This window comes from Triplophysa dalaica, chromosome 7 (genome assembly GCF_015846415.1).
Source record: "Triplophysa dalaica isolate WHDGS20190420 chromosome 7, ASM1584641v1, whole genome shotgun sequence".
In the NCBI taxonomy this organism is placed as follows: Eukaryota; Metazoa; Chordata; class Actinopteri; order Cypriniformes; family Nemacheilidae; genus Triplophysa; species Triplophysa dalaica.
This window is the reverse complement of record NC_079548.1, coordinates 22,754,426-22,775,100: the sequence shown is the minus strand read 5'-3', so window position 1 is coordinate 22,775,100 and position 20,675 is coordinate 22,754,426. Positions and strand designations below refer to the sequence as shown.

The window sequence follows — 20,675 nt, the reverse complement described above, 5'->3', positions numbered from 1 at the left end:
GGAAAAAATGCATGCGTGCTTTCTGTTTTCATTAAAATGCAAATTTGTCAAACAAAAATATCATTCATTTATTTATTTAATTAGAAATTAGATATTATTTATTAGAATGATCTTACTCGTTGTATAAACACCATGCACTGTGCTGTGTTTTAACTTTTCTGTTTTTCCTGTTTGCCCCTGTAAAGCTGCTTTGAAACAATACACATTGTGAAAAGCGCTATCTAAATAAACTTGAATTGAATTGAATCACTTTGCAAATAGGTAAACTAACCTGCTTGTAATCGATTAGTGTAGGTTTTTAAATGTTTTACTTTTAATTGTGCATTTTATTTGGGGTAAATCATCTTAGAAGTAGCCTAAAAGCTCATGCAAGTTTTTTTTAAACAAAAGCACCAGTTAACTTTGTAATTTCAAACAATTAAATGATCATGTAATTAGGCTAGAATTGAAAATACATATTAATGAAAATAAGAAATGGCATCGGAATCTATATTTACAATTGTACTAAACGAAAAAAAAAACCTAATCTTTCTATTTGCCATTATTCCTTTCAGTTATCAAAATGGTAAATTTACACAGACCTTCACCTTCTCAAAACTTGGGTAGCCTACACGAACTAAGACCTGTTGTGAGGTTAGCAACCGCTCACGTCCACATTGATAAATGGCAAGTTTTTGCGTGGAAACGTGCGCTCGAGTGTTCGGTCGTACGCTCATTTCATAAATGAAGCCCAATGAGTCCAAATTAAGTCATTTAAAAATGGGTCCGCTGCAGTTCGGTGTAGCCTACGCAACAATTGAAGATATCATAAGAAATGTATTTTGCAGTAGCCTTATAAACACGTATTTATACCGATTTCCTTAAGCTCCAAATATTTTTCAAAAATAACCACTAATGGCCTTCTCAGCTGCCATAGTTGCAACTCTGCGTCATCACAACGGGGTGTTCAGCCCTTATAAAGGAAAGCGTAACAGCTAATGCTAACGCCCTAACTTCAGCAGAACGCAGGAAAGGAAACCGGATGCTATTTTTGAATGGATGTCAATAGGTTTTATCAGCCGTTACAGGTTCTCCAATTGGAAGTATTAAAGACCCTCCCATCTCGTTCAGGCACCACCGTTTCCGTTTAAAAAACATTTTGTAGTGGCTGAAAGTAGCCCAGATAAGGCCAGCACATGACCATCTTAAACCAGCATCTATACATACCTAAGCCAGCATGCTAGTGTTTTCAACAGGGGTTGTAGCTATCTTCTAACCTTCATTACAGTGCACTGCGTTAGGAAATAATCTGTTTTACAGAAATGGAAAAAACTATAATATGATACCTGTTCAATCTCCATGCAGCATACAGTATGTTTTCTTGTTCTGTAGCCATCCTGTGACATTTGCCACATGGCTACCTGTAATTAATAACATTACATGATGCAACATGTTTTTGTGTGCGTATGTCTGACAACCCACCTCTCCCGGGAGTGGCAAATCACTAGTGTCTACCTGACGCCCACAAATTGGTGACAATCTCCATAACAGAATGAGGGCATTCTACCAGAGCGAACAAACCGAGGGGGAAAGTGCACCAAACGTCGTCGCAAGTCGCGACAGGTATATAAAAGATATGTATACCTGTCAGCTCTCCCTGTTTGTCCAGGAGTCTCAAGTTTTTCATAGCAATTTGTCGCCAACCTCCCGTTTTGTTATTTCTCCCGTAAAACCACTAGAACGCGATGACGAACAGACCGACTCTGGGACATCCGGCCAGTAACGGCGGGAGAACCCCCCGGGAACACGATCGCAGGTTTTCCGGAATTTGGTACCCAATTGTTGACAGGTAACTTATAGAAAAGGGTTTCAAGCGAGGTGGGATGTCTGATATGTCATCGCAAATTGGACAAATCACCTTTCAGCAACTTCCTGGTTAATTCTTAAAGTTGATTCTTCTGCTGGAGTCTCTTCTCCATCAGTATCCGACTCAGGTTCATGCATATAGGGCAGGACAGACGTAGATCCATCCATCCATCCATCCATCCACCTATAAACCAACCATCCATCCATCCAACCATATAATCTGCGTTATCCAACCATACATCCTACCACCTACCTACCTATCTATCACATTCATTTCAATATAAGCTTGGCTACTTCTGGCAACAGTGACCATTTGTGACAGGAAGTGGGCGTGTCTGGCGACACAACAAAGTTGAGAATTGTTCAGCTTTATAAGTAAGTGGAGACAAACTGTTGTGAAATGTGAACAATGTTGTGCGTTTAATCTAGAAACACAGCTCCCAGTTTACATGGATGTATTTATTGGACAGTCTCGACTTTATTTGTTGGCAGTGTTCATCTATAATTCAGCATCCATGTGGCGTCTATGTACATCTACAGTAGGTATACGTTTTCAAATAGGAGCTCTTAACTTCAAGTGGCTCTAGTGCCCTTTACCTATAGCAGAAAACCAGAGGTTTGAATGGGCCACGGCACTAGTGCGTGATGAGTGTATTAACCCCTCTTCACATTTGTGGTAAAGGTACAGTGGGGTAAAGCAGTTAAATGCAGTTCACATTCAGCCACCCACAGCTATGGCTCCCTTAACAGTGCCGGTAATTTCACTCTCTGTCATTCAATGCAATCACACGCTCCAGTGTGCATTAAAATTCTGCTCCAATCTGCTCTCATGCAGTTGATTTATTCAGCATTTTAACTCCTGCTCATCACAGAGGAGTTTATAGCTAAACAGTGAAGATAGGGGCATAAGTCACCTCCAGTCTACGGCCTGTCAAAATGGCTTTGTTATGTCAGACTGTATTAGGCTTTTGACATCAAAGGCTTTGAATCATTAAGACGCATAGCCGAGTTCCCCCAGACGGGACTCTTTTTGTCTGCAGAGATTAAATGCTGGTCTGGACCCCGTGGAAGACCACTCGCCCTCGAATCTGATGTTATACATTTGATCTCCACCTATGAAATTGGATGGGCACAATGATTTTAATTGAAAAGTAAAAACAATTCTGCATTTTTGGTTTGTATGGAAATGCATAAAACACATGATTAAATGCAATCATAGCAGTTCAGCTTTTAGATGTAAATGGAAGTAATTGTATCAAATGCAATGTACTATATAATTAGGAGTTGAGGACTAAAAACGGCATGCAAATGTTCTTTCTCTCGCTCTGAACTTTGTGTTTTCGATGGGCATTATTACAGTCTACAGTCCTCTGAATAGTGCCTTGACATTCTACAGCTGTGCTTGTGTGCGATGAAGGACATCAAATGTGCAGAGATAATTCAGCCAGAAGTTTCTTCCATATGAGCTCAATACTTCTCCAACATGCAGGCATTAAGGGGGTCATATCATAAGGATTTGCTTGATCTTTTAAGATGAAAGAAAAAGAAAAAACAGTCCTCTGAATGTATTCTGAAGTCAGAAGGCAAACTCTCTCTGTAATGGTTATGGATTTCTTATCTTAAAAGAAAAATCTACACTTCAAGTGTCATTTGATGTCTACACAGATTACAGGTTACATACGTCCTCTTGTAATATTTATATTGTGATTCAAAACAACATTACTGTAGTTACATTAGTTATGCAATTTTAACAATATTTACATTTGGTTAATTTTGAATTTTTGCCTTGACAGGACAGTACATAGAGGGGACAGGAAACTATACATTAGAGCGAGGGGAACCGGATCAGCAAAGGACCTCCAGATGGGATTCGAACACGTGTTGCCATGTGCACATTGACAGCACATGCAGAGCACTGCCCACTAGGATATCGGCACTGACAAGACAGAATTTCTTTAATAAATTATTAAAATTATCATTCTATAAAATTTTCAAACATGATGAACACAACACGCGTATTCCCACATTGGCCTCTGTAGGTGTTTGCTTATAACTTCAAACCTTACCTGATAATGTGCGTGACACTAGAACAAACATTTAAATAACTAGCTCCTAAAGGTGCGTGTTCCCTCCTGCCAACTACAATCAGCATATTAGAAACGCCGCATAATTTTCTCATAACCAATGTGTCTGACTGATCACTGCCACTGTCATCAGACCAAATTACTTCAATCCTACTACAACCTGAGCAGAAACCAGTGAGGTGAATCTCCTGTCAAAAACATGTATCAGTCATATTTCATGAAAAAAAATTATAGTTGGATTCTAATGCGAAAAAGAGCAAAATAAGCTCAACTTGATTTGTGTTTCCATTAACTACTAAAGGTAACAGCACCAGCAGTCCTCTTTAACATTCTGAAGAACACAACTGTGTCCTTTTCCAATGCGAAAGTCCATTTCTGAAACAACAGACGTAGCAAACAGGATGCAGAATTGGAATGAAATATGAGTAGAATTTATATTAAATTCCATTTTGAATTACTGTAGCCTAAATAACGTAACTGCATAAAGTGTACTATATACAATAATCTTTTTCATTTTCTCATATCATTATGTTACTAAGCAAAACCGGGCCAATATGTAATATAAAAATAAAAACAATACAATACTGTTTGTGCCCAGTTTGATAGCTATAGTATGTAAATTTTTTTATTATATCATGATGTATTCTGCCTATAAAACTGAAAAAAGCTGCAATTTAAAAATGCCTGGAAACAGCAAGTTTCATTACTGGTTCATTGGCTACAACTTTATTCTGGTGCTTTCTCATTACGCCATTAGATTGAAATAATGGCCAATTGAAACTATTCCACTGAGAAAATATCACAGAGCAGTGAAGCTGCTTCTGCTGATGATGTCCTCTAAACCTGTGTTTGGAGAAAACTTTGTGTTTGTTGGATTAAACCTCAACGGTGGCAAACTGTAGTCCTCTGTTTAACTAATATTGACATGCAAAACCAAATATCTTTGTGAATAAAAACATGCTGCTGTCCATCTCTGAGAGTCGACATTTACGTTTAACCAAATGACCAAATTTACACCTGGTCAGCCAACTCACCATTTTGCAAAGCTATGTGGAGATGCCTATCGTGCACTGTAAAAAATGATTCTGTGTGGTAGTAGATATCATTAAATTAATTGAGTAAACTTTACTTAACATAATCGTGTATTTTTTGTTAAAATTACAGAAGAAATCTCAGGAATTCGAAATGCACAAATTATTGATTGAATTTAATTTAATACCATCATGTTCAATCAATTTAAAGGGGTAGTTCACTATCAAAATACATTTTCATGATAATTTACTCAGTTTACAGTTTACTAACTGAGCAGTGAATTTTGAGTTCCCATCATGCTTTTTATGCGACAGAATTAGGAGAGTAATTTTTGTGAAAAAGTGATATTTATGTTCTTTAAAAATAAAATGAAAGACTCGATAGTGTTTATTGTTCAGTTGTCTTTAAGATTTTTTTATTTGGGTCAGTATTTGTAAAATGCAAAAGGACAACTTGGACATGCAGGGATCAGTTTGGTTTTTCCCATTGAGCAATGGCCCCTTACTACAGCCCAACACCCCACTGCACTGGTGTCCAGCAGAAATACTCAAATATATTGGATTCTTTTATTCACATGGCTTCACAGGAGCAGGAATCATTCCCAATCACGAGCAGCTAACATACAGCTGAGTCTTCAACCTTTCAACCCGGTGTCCACACTCATGGCATCTTGTTCTTCAGCTCGTTGCTTGATTTGCATCTTTTGTTATCCGGTGCAAAGTAATTATGGACATCATGCATATTCTCGTGCGGTGCACTGATAAGGAAACACGTGCCTGGAAAATATATTTATATGTAAATGTGGGTGCACCTCTTCATACTTAATATTGATGAAACTGCGGACAGCATGCGATCAGTTTACTTCACATCTCCAACGGATGATAGATGCTTCGCCATAAAAGAAAAATATAATGTATTCATAAGATATTAGGAGATCTGGAGAGCTTCATTTGTTTGGCAAATGGACTGTGCAAAGGATTTCTCACGTTGGCATGAAATGGCATCACATGACATGTTTATTCTGTTTTGTTTTTCGTGACATCGAATAATCATACAAGCTCAATGTTATAATTAGTGTGAATTAGATTGAATATCTGGAAAAATGTCTTGACATTTGTAGAGTACATGAGAACCATTGGCAAAGTGAATGAGTACAGCAAGCCTGTTAACAAAAAAAGAGTTGTTAAAAGTTGTCAAAATGCAACTGCAAACGGGCATTTCAGCGTGAGACATTTGAATTTGCTGCTGGATTTGAGTGTGAAATCTTTGAAGGCCTCGGGATTAAAACCTTTCATTAAACCGTTAGAAATTAGTCCATGGTAGCCCTTTTACTCACGAGTAACCAACGAGTGTGTTCCTATTTCTCTCTCAAAAATGTTATGTATTAAATGTAAAACTGGACAATAAATGCACAAATATCCTGATTTTGTGTCTCGAAGGTCTTTGTAAAGTATGTCTACTGTACTGTCAAGAACTACATATTGCATGCTATTTTAAAAAAGGCTAATGCTAAAGCATATATTCAACATTTTACATCTGATTACATTTTTATAAAAATGTAAGAAAGAGAAGAATCGTTAAAGAACCTTTGGCTGAATGGTTCTTTTATGGAACAAAAATAGTTATTCTATGGTATCGCTGTGAAGAACCTTTCAGGCACCTTTCTTTTTAAGAGTGTTGGGGAGAAATAAGAAATAAAAAAGTGTCTATTTAAGAAATATTATATGTAGTATTCACACCATTCTAAAATCTGACTCCTGGCTGAAATGTTGTTTTGTGACAGCTAGCAGCATTACAAACATTTAAAGCAAAACAGAACAGGAATCGCCTGAAAAAATAAATGGGAACGAGAGCCAGATGGAGACAGAAGTGTTGAGGGGGTGTCTGGAACATTGATGGGATTAATTTAGCCTGCAGATCATAGACACACTGCAAGATGCATCACGTGAATCACGCTGAAACTCCTACAAGTTGGACTGCGCATCTCCAATTCTGATTTAATGAAACAAGAACCATAATGTTAAATCTACATTGCAAAATTATATGCAAGTCAAGAAATAATGGCTAAGATTTGACGTTGCGGACATTCTGTCACAAATGTTTTTTGAATGAAGCCCAAGTACGAATTAGATTTGAGAGCTACTGCGGAGGGGAGACTTCCGTCGAAGATGTTACAAAGCTACTATGTCTAAAGTGCATGCTAGGGGTTAAAGGTGAGTAGGTGATGGCAGTTTTGTATTACATTCAAAGCCAAAAAAACATCAAATGTTTGAAAAATGTTTAAGTTATACTGTATATTTAGAGATAAGCCCCAGGTATTGTTCTAAAACAACACAGTCTCACAGAAATTGGTGAAATAGTCACAAACGGTAATCTAATAATTTGTGTTCATCAACACAAATTTCCCTGTTTTTTCGTGTCACTGTGACTTTCCATCAAAGTACTTTTTTAATATGTGATACATATGTATTATTATATATCAACGCTATCTGATGGGAAATCATACCTATTTTACAAGATGGCTCTTTCGTTTGAATTCCTGTTTCCTACGATCTTATTCTCATGTTTTGTTAAGATATGACTGTGTATTGAAAAATTGTTATGCTGGTGACACGGAAAAAAATAGGAAATTTGTGTTGATCAACACAAATTAATAGATTATAGTTTGTGACAATTTCACAAATTCCTGTGAGACTGGGTTGTCTAAAAGTAAGGCACGTAAGCAGTGAGTTACTCTCTAAGTATGTACTGCACTGCCAATGCTTTTCAGGAAGAAGTGTTGTGATGAGAAGAGCATCTTTTCTTAGTATCTCTCAGTAGGGTTGCGTGAGTTTCTATTCTCAGCAGGTTTCTCAGACGCTCTGAAGATGCTGCCGATGGCAGGGAGCCGCATCCTCACTGCCAGATATCCCAGAATGCCTCCTGCTTTGAGAACGTCAGCTCAGTTACATAGAGAACAGAACAAAGATATCAAACATATGAGTCACACCCACCAGTAGAGTCAATAATCCCACCACTTTCTGAGGTTCGAACACTCATTTTCAAATCGAGGTTGAGTTTCATTCTCATTCAAGTGCATTTTCATTCTAAAGGCAGAAGCGAAAATGCAACGCGAAGATTTTAAAAGTAAATTTTATTTTGTACAAACAATCCGGTTTATGAAATAGGTAAATGCAATGGCTTTTTGTACATCATTCACATCCATTCGTTTCCACTTTATTTTGAAAGTAGAAATCTATTCTATTTTCCACACAAACTTCAAGTCAACATGGAATCAGAATTGATCCCATTTACTTCAGAAACAAGTTTCAGTTTTTCGGCTGATGTTTTCTAAGCTGCACAGGCCGCTATTTATGAGGCGATCAGAGCGTAGTCTCTCGCTACGAGGTTGTTAGAAAGCGTTCCTAGAAACATTTGTAAGCAAACTCTGCAGTAACAGGTGAGAGACGGATGACTTGAGCTCCGCTGCTATTGGTAGTTGCTACCAATAGTCTTTCATAATTTGCATAAAGTGGAGCAAATCTCAACTTTGTCGAGTTGCCAGACACGCCAGCTTCATGTCGCAAACGCTCACTGTCGTTAGGCTACAATTGAAATGAATGACATTGCCTCGTGTTGGGTGTCAATGGCGGTCTAAACGGGGCTTTAGTGCTAACAAACAGCCGAAGAGCTATCTATGGAGGGCTTGAGATTATCGTTTTTATGTTGTGATGAAGTGCTAATGCCTGCGTAATTTAAATCTAAGAAAGGTTACAGCAGTTAAAACAAAGAACAGTACTGAAAAGGTTTTGGAATAAAGATGATTTAGAGGATGAACGTCTCCTCAAAATCTGGTGCATGCTTCGTTTCTTGAGAGGAATACTGCAAACACATTCAAATCTTGGTCTGTTTTAGTACGTTGCTCATTTTCTACACTCAAATTAAATCGAACAACCCATTTTATTTGGACATACGGCACAATACGGAAGTAAATTGGTTGCGAATGCCATTTCATGTTGACTTCAAAACACATGTGCAATTCCGACGCATTCCTAAAACTATAGCTTCTAGAGTCTGACCTGAATCACAAAGGAGCTGCGCCCTCACAACTGCAATTTGCATTTATTTTCCACCTGAACCACTTTCACACACCACTCAACCCTAAAGCCACCGCCAGCCAAGACATCGTGGTGCCATCTTTCTTTGGAAACGTTAATCTGAACTCCGGAGGCTAAATTTCGCTTTGGATCAAAGTGCAAATAGAAACAATTCTCTGGGCGCTTCATGCTTGAACCAACAGCCCCGACCGAGGAGTTCCCATTAACCTGGTGATTCTGGGAAAACTTGCATGTTTTACAATCCAGGACCGGCCTCGGTTAACCGCAGACGTCTCAAAGGCAGTCTCTGCACAGCGCCACCTGGCCCTGGAGGTAGTCTCTGCAGGGGCAAAGGCGCTGGTGTTTGGAACTGAACCCGGCGCAGCTGAACAGCAGCGGGTCCTTCTGCACAAAACATTCTCTCCTTTCCACCTGTACCGCTGGAAACACGTGGTTCTTCTCCGCTTCCAGCGACTCGCAGCGAGCGTCGAGCCTACAAAAACGAAGAGCCAGATTCAGGTCACATGAGATAACACAGCCTATTCAACGTGGTTCATTTCAAGTCTTTTCATTCTGGAATCAGAGAACATCTTTACAGCATTTTTGGACAGTGATCCGTGCACATTAGCTGAATAACATTTATTCATGAAAATTGCTCGATTGTGGTCATTGGTTAATTAAAGAACCATTCTGTTCTTGAGTTTTCAACATTATTCACGCTTCACAGTATGCGTTCCTCAAACAATTGTAACTTTATATTAACTGTAACACTTCAAAGAGCAAATTCATTTATTCACACATATACACCATCAATAGAAAGCTGTGCGTCTCACCCGCTGAAGGCTTCCATATTGTTGATGAAAGGAAAGAAAGCTGGCTCGCAGATGAAACCGGCCTCCTGGCAGGTTTTCACACAGGACGAGTCCTCTGGAGACAGGAAGAGCCGGAGGGCTCTGAGGGGGGGCCAGCAGGCCGGAGCAGAGATGTTGGGAGCCCAGATCAGAGCTGTGGAGTTTGACGGCTGGACGAAAGGGCTGGGTGGATTCCCTGGCCATGATCTGGACTCATTGACCGCAGGAAATGGACGACTTTGTTGACAAAAACCCTACGAGGAATTTAAAAACAAAAGCATAAGAATTATAAGTAATGCCATGTTTCACGTGACCATATGACCATATCTCATAATGCATTAATAGTAAAAGAGCAATTTCGGAGCACACTGTTTCTCCTTTAGGCTTATTATACATAATAAATGTAACATATTCAAATCAAATAACATTTAATGCAAACAAACAACCGATATTTCATGAAAATCGTAGTTAATTTTATCCTTCTGGTAGCATTTATCTTGTTTGTTATGAAATTTTGATATATTAGACTGAGGTGAAGCTGAAGCTGAGGTGAATTTTAGAACGTTCTAGGAACAATGTTAATAATAGATCAGCCTTAAAAATGACTTTCAGGTGTTAATATTAACCAGAGAGCGTATCTGGGTGCAGGATCAAAGTTAGCAGATTAATAGAGAAGAAGTAAAAGATCTACACCCCTGAGGAGCTGCCATGTATTATATTTTTAATGGTTGGATTCAAAGGGGAGCCATTGTGTAAAACACTTTAGCTGCTCCTGAACTAAAACTCATGCGGCTCAAAGTGGATTTAAAGGGATACTTCACCCAAAAATGAACATTCAGTCATTATTTACTCACCGTCGAGTTGTTCCAAATGTGTATACATTTATTTGTATTGATGAACACAGAGAAAGATATTTGGAAGAATGCTTATAACCAGACAGAATTTGTGCCCCATTGACTACCACAATTGCAAAAAATACAATGGTAGTCAACAGTGCCGCAGAAGTGTTTACTGTCCTACATTCTTCAAAATATCTTCTTTTGTGTTCAACAGAACAATACAAATTATTAAGTAATTTCTCCTACTATGGGTGTCAATGGTGTCCAAGAACTGTACATGATGACAGAATTTTTACTTTTGACTGGGTCACAAGAAATGCTTCTTCTTTATTACTTAATATTGTCCCTTCAATAACAATTCCCCTCTGACTATTTCAAAAGAGACCAGGGACTTGCCTGTAAAGAGTGAAGTGTGTGTGTGTGCTTGGTTTGACCTACATTGTAAGTAAAAGAGAAAAAAGCACCCACATCAAAACCCTGAGATCAGGTACGTTAGAAACGTGTTTCAACTGTCCTACTAAAGTGATAGTTCACCCGAAAATAAAATAAAAGTCTGTTATATCTTGTCATTTCAAACTTGTATGACTTCTAAGACCAAATCAAATATTTTGAAAAAATGTTGTTCACTGGCCCCCATTCACTTGCATTGGTTTTTTGACTGCAATAGAAGTGAATGGGGCCAGGGCTGTTTGGTAACCAACATTCTTCAAAGTATCTTCTTTTGTGTTCTGAAAGAAAGTCATAAAGGTTTGAAATGACAAGAGGGTCAGCAAATGATGACAACATTTTTTACAATTTTCACTTAAACAATATATTCAATACAAAAATTCAGGAAACGTGATTGACTTTGTAAAAGGTGAATCTCCACATGTTTACATGTTATACCAACAACCAATCGATGTTGAACAATGCTGTCATCTCAAGCTTTTAAATATTTATTTGCACCAAGAATAAATGATATACGGTTGCGTTCGAAATGGCATGCTGTGACAGTATATACTGAATTTGAATATGTACCTACCGATCCCCCGTTAAAATAGTACGTTCTATATAGTATGAGTGAGAGTAGTAGGAATAAATTTCGGACATACTACGCCATGTTTTATGGTCATGACACCCATATGCTCTTTGACCTATGACGTATTAACAACAACTTATATACTTGACCGTTGATAAAAACATAATTTAGTCACAATAATTTTTTTTATTGCCACTTACGTTAAAAACAGATGTCCGCATTAAAGTTTTCCACTTCATTGTTTGATTTACATTTGAAATTTGATCGTTACTCAGCTCCCGTGGCATCATGGGTTAGAGAAATGTCCATATGATCCACACTCATAAATCTCGACTCACGAATTTCGGCGGGAGTAATAGACCATCCGTGTATTTCTCGTCTACTGTTTTTTGCATTCTGAGGTTTCAAACATACTATTAACGACTACTATATATTATAGAAGTAGGCAATTTCAGGCACAGTGCTGGTCACCTTTATGGACATTGCTGTAAGTGAATTGTTTTGTTGTTTGGTAATCTTCACAGCTTTACTTTACTGGTGTTTATTTATTGTCACCATTTTTTTTGAGGAGAAGGTGCTTATTTAATAACCTTAAACTTCTTTAATGTTGAAAGACGTTCTTTCATTGTAGAGGCAAACAGTGGCTTAGAACCCTCTGTAATGATGGCAAAATGTTTTTCAGCACTGTTGCTAATTGAAAATTTATTGAACTAGAGATCTGTAATTACTTTCAAGATAGTTCTCTGGCTGAAGGAGACACCCAGTATTTAGTGAAAGAATAAACCCAAGTTGGCAATACAATTACTACTGTTTACATGTCATTGACTATAAATCGGCTTGGCTTGTTTGGCTATAGAATAATGCAACTTTCAGTGAGTATCTAACATTAACTGAGTGTTATTATGGACAACTTACTTCCTGTCACGGAATACGATAGTACAATTATCACACAGGGAAGTAGTGTATACAAAAGGGTATGTTTTAATACATCCACAGAAATAAACCATAAGCACACATAAACATAAACAAAACCAGAAAATGAACTGAACACAGGCATCAACTTAAATAGGGCAGATGATCAGGGACAAACAGGTGATAAACTGATGATGACTTGATAACATGGGAAAACCAGAACTAAAACATAACAAAACCGTCACACTTCCAATCAGTGTAACAGGTTTTTATCAAGATAAAACCAGAAGAAAAGTGGTACAATGACTTAAAATTGCAGCAGAAAATATCGTTAGATTAATAAAACAATAATTGATGTCAAAGTTGACATAAAATCCCAAAGGAAAGCTCAGCAGATGCAAAGTTCAAACCACTAATGAAAACAATATACAGACTCTTATTTTGCACAGATCACAGACTTGAACTGTGTCCAAACGCACCTACTGTAACATGAAGTCTAAATAATAACCAAATTATATACATTTTCAGGAGGATTTTTAAGCGTGCCTACAATTTTTTTTTTTTTCTCTGTGTTGTTTGGTTGGTTTGTATGGTGAAGATTGTAAAGAGACACTACATTGAGGCAGTGTTACCACACAGATATATGGGTATATATAAGTATGTACTTTCCCCCACCAGGAAAAAGACATGTTTTTACAGTAGAGTAAAATGCTTATTACACCCATCAAGTGTAAAAATCATGTTTCTCAGTACGTATACTTAAAAAAAGATATTTGCTGCTTGTTCATTTTACTTAACTTGCTTAAGTTAAATCAACACAACTTTTGGAAAATTTGGTCACAACATGATTTCTTTTTATGTTTAATAATATAACTGAATCCATTCATGTTGAGACAAAATACAGGAATTGTGTTGTGTTGAAATAAAATAGTTACAATTTGGCAGAGAGCTTTTATTGTTAATATTTCCTAGCATACTTCGTGAATAACTGCATTTTGAGAGTTATTTTCTTAAATGAGTGTTATTTTATGCATTTTTCAGTCAAAATAAACACTTGTTAGTCTTTATTATTCATTTATCTTTAAGTTCTTGAAGAATTTGTCGTAGTTTTGAGTTTACCATTGTTCAGAAAAGCGTTGCCTTTGGTGAGTTCGTGGGCGGTTACAATCCTTTAATTGCATTACTGTTGAATACTGTTAACTCATTATCTTCTTGTTGAAGTTAAATGATGTAATGTATAATTAAGGTTAAGAATGTACACTATAAAAGATGTTGTTGAGTGCTTCTCATTATATATTGGCATCAATAAAATTGTTTTTTTATATTGGTTGTATGTAAAATATGCATGTATATAACACAAATTAATTTAATCAAGACTACTTAAAAAATGATGTTCATACAACAAGATTATAAAGAATCAATTTAATTCAATTCCATTTCGTTGAAAAGTTTTCCTTAATTTAATTAAGTTAGTTCAGCAACTTTTCTTTTGAGTGTATTTATGTGTTTAATGTGTTTAGGAAGCAGAGGAAATCTACTGTAGGCTACCTGATGCTGAATGTAAGCGTTCACTCTTTCCAGCATCCCTTCACAAGTGTACTCAAAGGGTATCAAGGGCTCCACCTGTACAAACAGACACAAAATCAACATTGTCTTTCAGGAATGTTTTTACTGTATGATCATCTTATGTTGTGTGTTATAGAGCAGGGGTTTTCAGACTTTTCAGCCCAGGGAACCCCTGTTATAGAGGAACATCTGTTTACTTAAGTGCATTAACTAAGGAGGATAGAGAAAGACAAATATTTTGCTACATATATTCACAACACGAACACTGCACATTTTTTACACAAAAAAGCCACAAATGTGACATTAGAAAAAATTATGTTAAAGGTCATCCAGCTGTCTTCCCCATAATACTGCCTGAAGGATGAAATTATTATTATTATTATTTTTCTTGTCCCCCAGAACCACTTCCTTCCTTAACATTTAAACTTTATTTGGGCTGGGGACTGCCTGCAGGTGTGTTTTCTCCATGATCCTTTGCATAATATGCACATACATATTTTACATACATATTGAAACACAAGCTGCAATACCTGGTGAAAACAAAATATAAAAAATATGCTGAGCGAGAATAAACGTTTTTAAATCATTATTGATTATGAAATCTTGTTGCATCAGACACAAAAGGAGAATCGGGACAGATATTATCATCTCAAATCTTGCTCAAACATGCTAAACTTGCAAGATTTAAAAATCGTAGTGCATCACTACAAGATATTTAGTTAAATCTTGCGTTTTGTTTACACTTCCAAATTCTGCTCATCAGGACTCATGCATTTTAAAGGTTCAGGGGAACATAGATTCATCTTTATGGTTCTAACAGTGGCTTCCGTGCTTAGGGAATGCATCAAATTTTAAGGCACATCATTGAGGGTGCTTGTAAAGGACTTTTATGTATTGGGCCAAATTCCTTTTTTTTATTTAAGAGTGTAAGAGTTTATTTACTTTAATGCTCATACATTAGCAAATAATTCATATTGATGTATACATTGATGCACAATATAGCTCTGCCATCTACCCAAAGATTTTGACACATGACTCCCTCTTATATATAAAAGTATGACTGCTTCGTCATGAAGGCAAATGTTTTAGCTTGGGTTGTTTGCTTCCTGCCCGACACACCTGGCTGAAGACACAGAAGTCACAGTGTGGGTTTGATCGATCGCGTCGGCTGGTTCTGCTGGAGACGCTTGAGTGTCTTGCACTGATTGGTGTTACTGCCGTTCTACAGCTAAAACATTGAGTAAAGAAAACCACGTCGACTCAGATCTTTCACCTGTACTAGCTAAAAACACATCCAGGACCATTTATACAAAGAGGCAACACTGAAGCCATCGGTCATTTAAGCACAAAGACCTAAAGTTAAGAGTTCAATACTTTAAATTCTGCAACAATTTTAAAGTTACCAATAAAGGTAAGTTGGTTTAGTTAGCGAACACTAGTGAATGTACTAAAACACAAATACTTTAAGGAAATCAGGGCCATGTAGGAATTGTTGGCCAAAATCCAGATTATTTTACCTCTACATTTTACACCTCCATACTCTTCATGTATTTTAACATTAGTCTCATTTTATTTTTCAAAAGCACTTTTAGATTAAATCTGAGACTAAGAAGTTGAGACTTAAATAAAACGCAACTGAGTATTTAATCAAGTCTCATGAACTATGACCGAACAAGCTCTGGGATAGCCATAAACTAGAAAATCACTACATTATTTGTTTGTTATCAAGATCTTTTATGATCCCTTTAAAGCTTGCAGTTTTCTCAGCAGCTTTTACATTTACATTTAGTCATTTAGCAGACGCTTTTATCCAAAGTGACTTACAAAGAGTTTAGGGAGCAATAAGTGATATGTCATACAGGAGCAATAATACAATAACTGCCAAGACAAAGTTACTGGTTTCAACAAAAGCAAGACCACTACCTGTTGAGAGAAATAGAGAGGGTTAGTTGTTTTCTTCAATTGTCTGTCAAGTATTCACAGAAGAGATGGGTTTTAAGTAGTTCTTTGAATGTCGAGAGAGATGTGGTTGACCATATTGAATTAGGAAGAATGTTCCACCAGTAATGAGTTGTGAATGAGAATGAGCGGGAAAGCGATTTACTGCCCTTTTGAAAAGGCAATAGACACCGCTGGTTTGCTGAACGCAGGGATCTTGGTGGGGTGTAGGAGTGTTAGAGGGTGTGAAATTATGCCTGTGCAGATCAAGTGATGTCCTATAGGCAAGCATTAATGACTTGAATCTGATATGGGCTTCAACCAGTAGCCAGTGGAGACAGATGAAAAGGGGAGTCATATGAGCCCTTTTGGGCTGATGGAAGATGAGGCGTGCTGCTGCGTTCTGATCCAGCTGGAGAGGTTTGATAGCCTTTGGAGGAAGACCAGCAAGGAGACCATTGCAGTAGTCCAACTTTGAGATTACCAGGGCCTGGCTTTTAGTAACTGTGTATAGCACTCTGAAGCAGTGAAGCACTATTGCTGTCTTCTAGACATTGACAGAGAGATGTGGTGACGGAAAATCACAGAAACACTGTGTCTATCTCTTTACTGTGTATGTTGACAGTGATTTACTGTATTTGCTCCATGAGAATGCTGTAGATCGGATTGGTATTATCACTTTGGTCAAAAATCGCTCCAACACACAGGTTTAGCTTCTGCTGTGCACTTACTGCTTTGAGAAGCTAAATGTGGCTTTGGTTAGCACAGTACATCTAAAAATATAATTTTTTGTTACGCAATAAAGAGAATTCACTCCCAAAACATAGTCATGTATATAGATTTATTGTCAACGTCAATCAAAACAATGTAAGATCCTGTAAGAGCTAGCACGAAAATACTTAATTGACAACAGAAGTTAGCATGAAACCAAGTGAATAACTGGTGCATTTATTTTCACAAGCTTTAAATATCCAAAGAGGAGAATTTGAGGAATTAATGGGTTTAGAATAGTATCAAAATCTATTAAATATCAGTTCCATGTAAGTACTGAAAGAAATGATTATTGATTCTTTACTGACCTGCATCACACAACACAAGTACGCAATATTAAATCAAGACGTGAAGATAAATGAATCAATAAAAGAGATTCACGTTGCAAGTGTTCTCCTGCTTTCCATCTGAAATGATTTTCAAGATCTCTTTTAAATGAATCAAAATCTGTATTATTTTTGTCATAACTAATGTATTTACAGTTTTATATTCTCATGGTGACTATTATTAGGGTGCACGTCAACACAATTACAAATGACGTTTTTACCTTGACATTGAGGATTTCTCGAACGGCTGCCTCAAACTCCTCGGAGTTGTTGAAGTCTGCGGCTATGACGTGGGGTTTGCCGATGTAATGTTCAGCATAAGGATGCTGAGAAGATACCTGGTGGAGAGAAGAAAAAAATCCCCCTGCTCTTCAACAAGTCTAAACGTGATAATGACAGAGCACTAGATGAATGCTTCAGTGTCAGTTCATTGTTCATTGTAAGGGGGAGACATTATCATTTTGTTCAGGGCAACATGAATTTCACCAGTGGACCTGATTCATAACTTTGGATATCATTTTAAGAACAGCAGGGTTGTGTGGCTAAATTGAACTGAATTGATAACGTCTTAATACGAACTAGAGTTTGAATTGAGGTCGCACACAGGAAACAGAAATCTCTTTAAATTTGAAGAGCTAGATTTAAAAAGGCACAACATTCACGCAACGCAACGCTATACTGTATATCATATTCAATCAAATATTGAATTCTTGGATGAATCATGTATAATACATGACAATAACAAGACAGTTGCCGAGCAATTATAATTCAGTTTCAATGAATATTGAGCATTCTACACTAAAACCTGCTCTGCATTTTATGAACAGTTTGCTATCATGAAGGTAAATAAAGTTAGACTCGGGATGCAAATGAAGACGAACTAAAATTACAGTCAGAGTGATAATGAAGGTCACAAACTCTATTACCTGAGACACTTCTGCAACAGTTTCACAGCTATTAGCACTATAATCAATGGATTATATAATCAATGTTTATGGGGGTGATTTACCCAAATGCTTCTGTCATGAAGATTGTTTAGAAAAATAATTGAGCCCTTTGGGCTCGTAGAATATTCAGATTTTGATGTCGGTATGGTGAAAAACATTTCTATTAGGGCTGTCCATGGCATATCACGCATTTCATTTTATTGATCTCATTAAAGAATAGAATTAATTACATATTAACAAATACATATTTGCTGGCAAAACAACCAAATTCACCAAATGAAGATGAATGAATGTCTTTAAAGGAACAATACAGGGTTTTAAGGAGGAACTTTTGACAGATATTTTTTTTTGACAGATATGCAATATAATATACAAAACTATTTCTTCAGAGGTGTATAAAGACCTTACGTAATGAACCGTTATGTTTCTGATACCTTAGAATAAGATGTTTATATCTACATACAGAGCGGCCCTACATACATTGATTTCGCCGCCGTGTTTTGTACAGCAGCCCTTAACGGACAAACAACTCTACAACACGCGTTTCCTCTCCCTCTCCCCTGTGGTATAGTGGTGAATCAGACCACGGATGATCCGTGATCCGTACAGACCAAGTCATTGCTTTGCAAGCCACAAGTAAATCTCAAGTCTTTACATACATGTCTCAAATCAAGACAGATAAGTCCAAGTCAAGTCCAGAGTCAAGACAATCAAGTTCAAGTCGAGTCCAAGTCTTCCTCAAGTTTAAACTTCTGTAACAAGTCATTTGTTCTCTTTCCCAAATCCCAAATCACTGTAATAAATAGTATATTAGATTTAAATTAATTTATGTCAGAAATGCTTCACAATGTAGGAGATAACTAAGGGCACTGGTTGAAATTTTCTCCACACACCTGACTGAAGATAAGCTTATCGATAATAGCTGTATGGGACACACCAGCTATTCTAACCATTCTAATTTTGGCTCTGACCTCTGGTCAGACTGTGTTTCTTTATTGTTGTGACTTAGATGAAGATCAGAACACATTTTATGACCAATTTATGAAGAAATCCAAGTAAGACCAAAGGGTTCACATACTTTTTCTTTCAACTGTAATATTAGCGCAGGTCCTAGCTCCTGCCTGACTTTTATCCTTCTTTTTATACTTAAAATCCACAGACCTTTTATTTGATGTAATAAATATGACATTGCTCTTTCTACAGTCTTTCAAATGCCCGCATAATCAACATGAGAACAATGTCTTTTTGTACTGTGGTGGCCACCGTCGTGTCTGGACTGAGCAATTTGTTGCAAATCTATAATACAACGCTAGTGGCCACTGTTAATCCAAAACTGCGCCTTTAAAACCAAATGCATGAAATAAAAGCCAGCCGAATCAGAATTTTGCCCCACCCTAACAAACAAAGGAACTGAAAGAGAATCCTGTGGTGCTTCACATACTTCTCTGGAAGTGGGCTTTCCTCTGAAGAACTCGTGGTTTAGGGAGCTGCGAGCAGGATTGAACTTCGGCTGCAGGAAAACGCAGCCATTGGCTATGGCCTCTAAAGGGGCGGGGCCTTCGTAGGGAAAGCCGAGTCCCATAAAGAGCTGGAAGAATATAAAAAAGATCACACAATCCAAAAATGCAGGAGACTTCTAAAGCTTTTTATTCTAAACATATCTCTCAGAAGTTTGGAAGCAATACCTTTGCTTTCCTCAGAAGCTGCTGTAGTTCCTGCTGAGGCAGCAATCCGTGGTTTCTCACGAATGCAGGCACCTCTGGTGGGCGCTGCGCCTCATAGTAGACTGTACCGTGGATGTCCATGTACCGATGCAAGATCGTCAGCAACTTCTCCATACCCTGCAGGAGCACAGACATTGAGGCTCAGTTAAGACATTGGGTCCACAAATAAAGTTTAAAGTCATATTGGCGATGCGATGTGCATTCACACAAAAAAATAAAGAGCAATGTGCTGATGTGTTGATAGATCTGATATATTCTACTAACTTGTTATTGATCCAAAATGATACCGTAGTGTTGTTCTACCTTATTCATATGCCAAAACTGATAGATCTAATTAACCTGCAGACTTGGATGCCAAAGGGAAGAACATCAGGCAGGAGACGAAATTATGTTATAATAAGATGAACCAAGATTATTTGAGGGAGAAAACCCGTAATCATAGGGGTACCACGTTTTCTGCTATGTAGACCCATACTTTGGTGCTTTGGTGCTTTTTCACCAGGGCTTAACAGGTCACCCCAAATAACCTCCGAAAAACCTCTGAAGAACCGATGAAGCACCAAGAGATGGTTCTATTTAGCACTAAAAGTGGTTCCCCGATGATTAGGAGCAAAGAACAACTTTTAGTGCTATATAGCACCATTTCTTTGAACCTTGAGAATAAGACCACTGCAAACTCATATCTACTTGTGAAGACAACACAAATTCATTATTCAACAAAATGTAGAATAAACATTTAATTTGTA

The 20,675-nt window shown here is 37.4% G+C and overlaps 1 protein-coding gene and 1 long non-coding RNA gene across 2 annotated transcripts in view; one reads left to right on the top strand and one right to left on the bottom strand.

Moving 5' to 3' along the window:
* Positions 1-1,218: 1,218 nt before the first annotated feature.
* Positions 1,219-3,760, top strand: LOC130426909 (uncharacterized). The gene is made up of 3 exons (XR_008907242.1): positions 1,219-1,602; positions 1,719-1,828; positions 3,639-3,760. It is a non-coding gene; the product is annotated as an uncharacterized LOC130426909 (long non-coding RNA).
* Positions 3,761-8,044: 4,284 nt separating this feature from the next.
* LOC130426821 (alpha-1,6-mannosylglycoprotein 6-beta-N-acetylglucosaminyltransferase B) overlaps positions 8,045-20,675 on the bottom strand; it is a 127,282-nt gene continuing 114,651 nt past the window's right edge. The window contains exons 12-17 of the mRNA XM_056753773.1: positions 19,891-20,046; positions 19,647-19,793; positions 17,480-17,596; positions 14,206-14,280; positions 9,871-10,142; positions 8,045-9,530 (exon numbers count right to left, since the gene is read on the bottom strand). Coding sequence (XP_056609751.1) covers positions 9,332-9,530; positions 9,871-10,142; positions 14,206-14,280; positions 17,480-17,596; positions 19,647-19,793; positions 19,891-20,046 — 966 coding nt within the window. The 3' untranslated portion in view covers positions 8,045-9,331. The remainder of the gene's footprint in view (positions 9,531-9,870; positions 10,143-14,205; positions 14,281-17,479; positions 17,597-19,646; positions 19,794-19,890; positions 20,047-20,675) is intronic.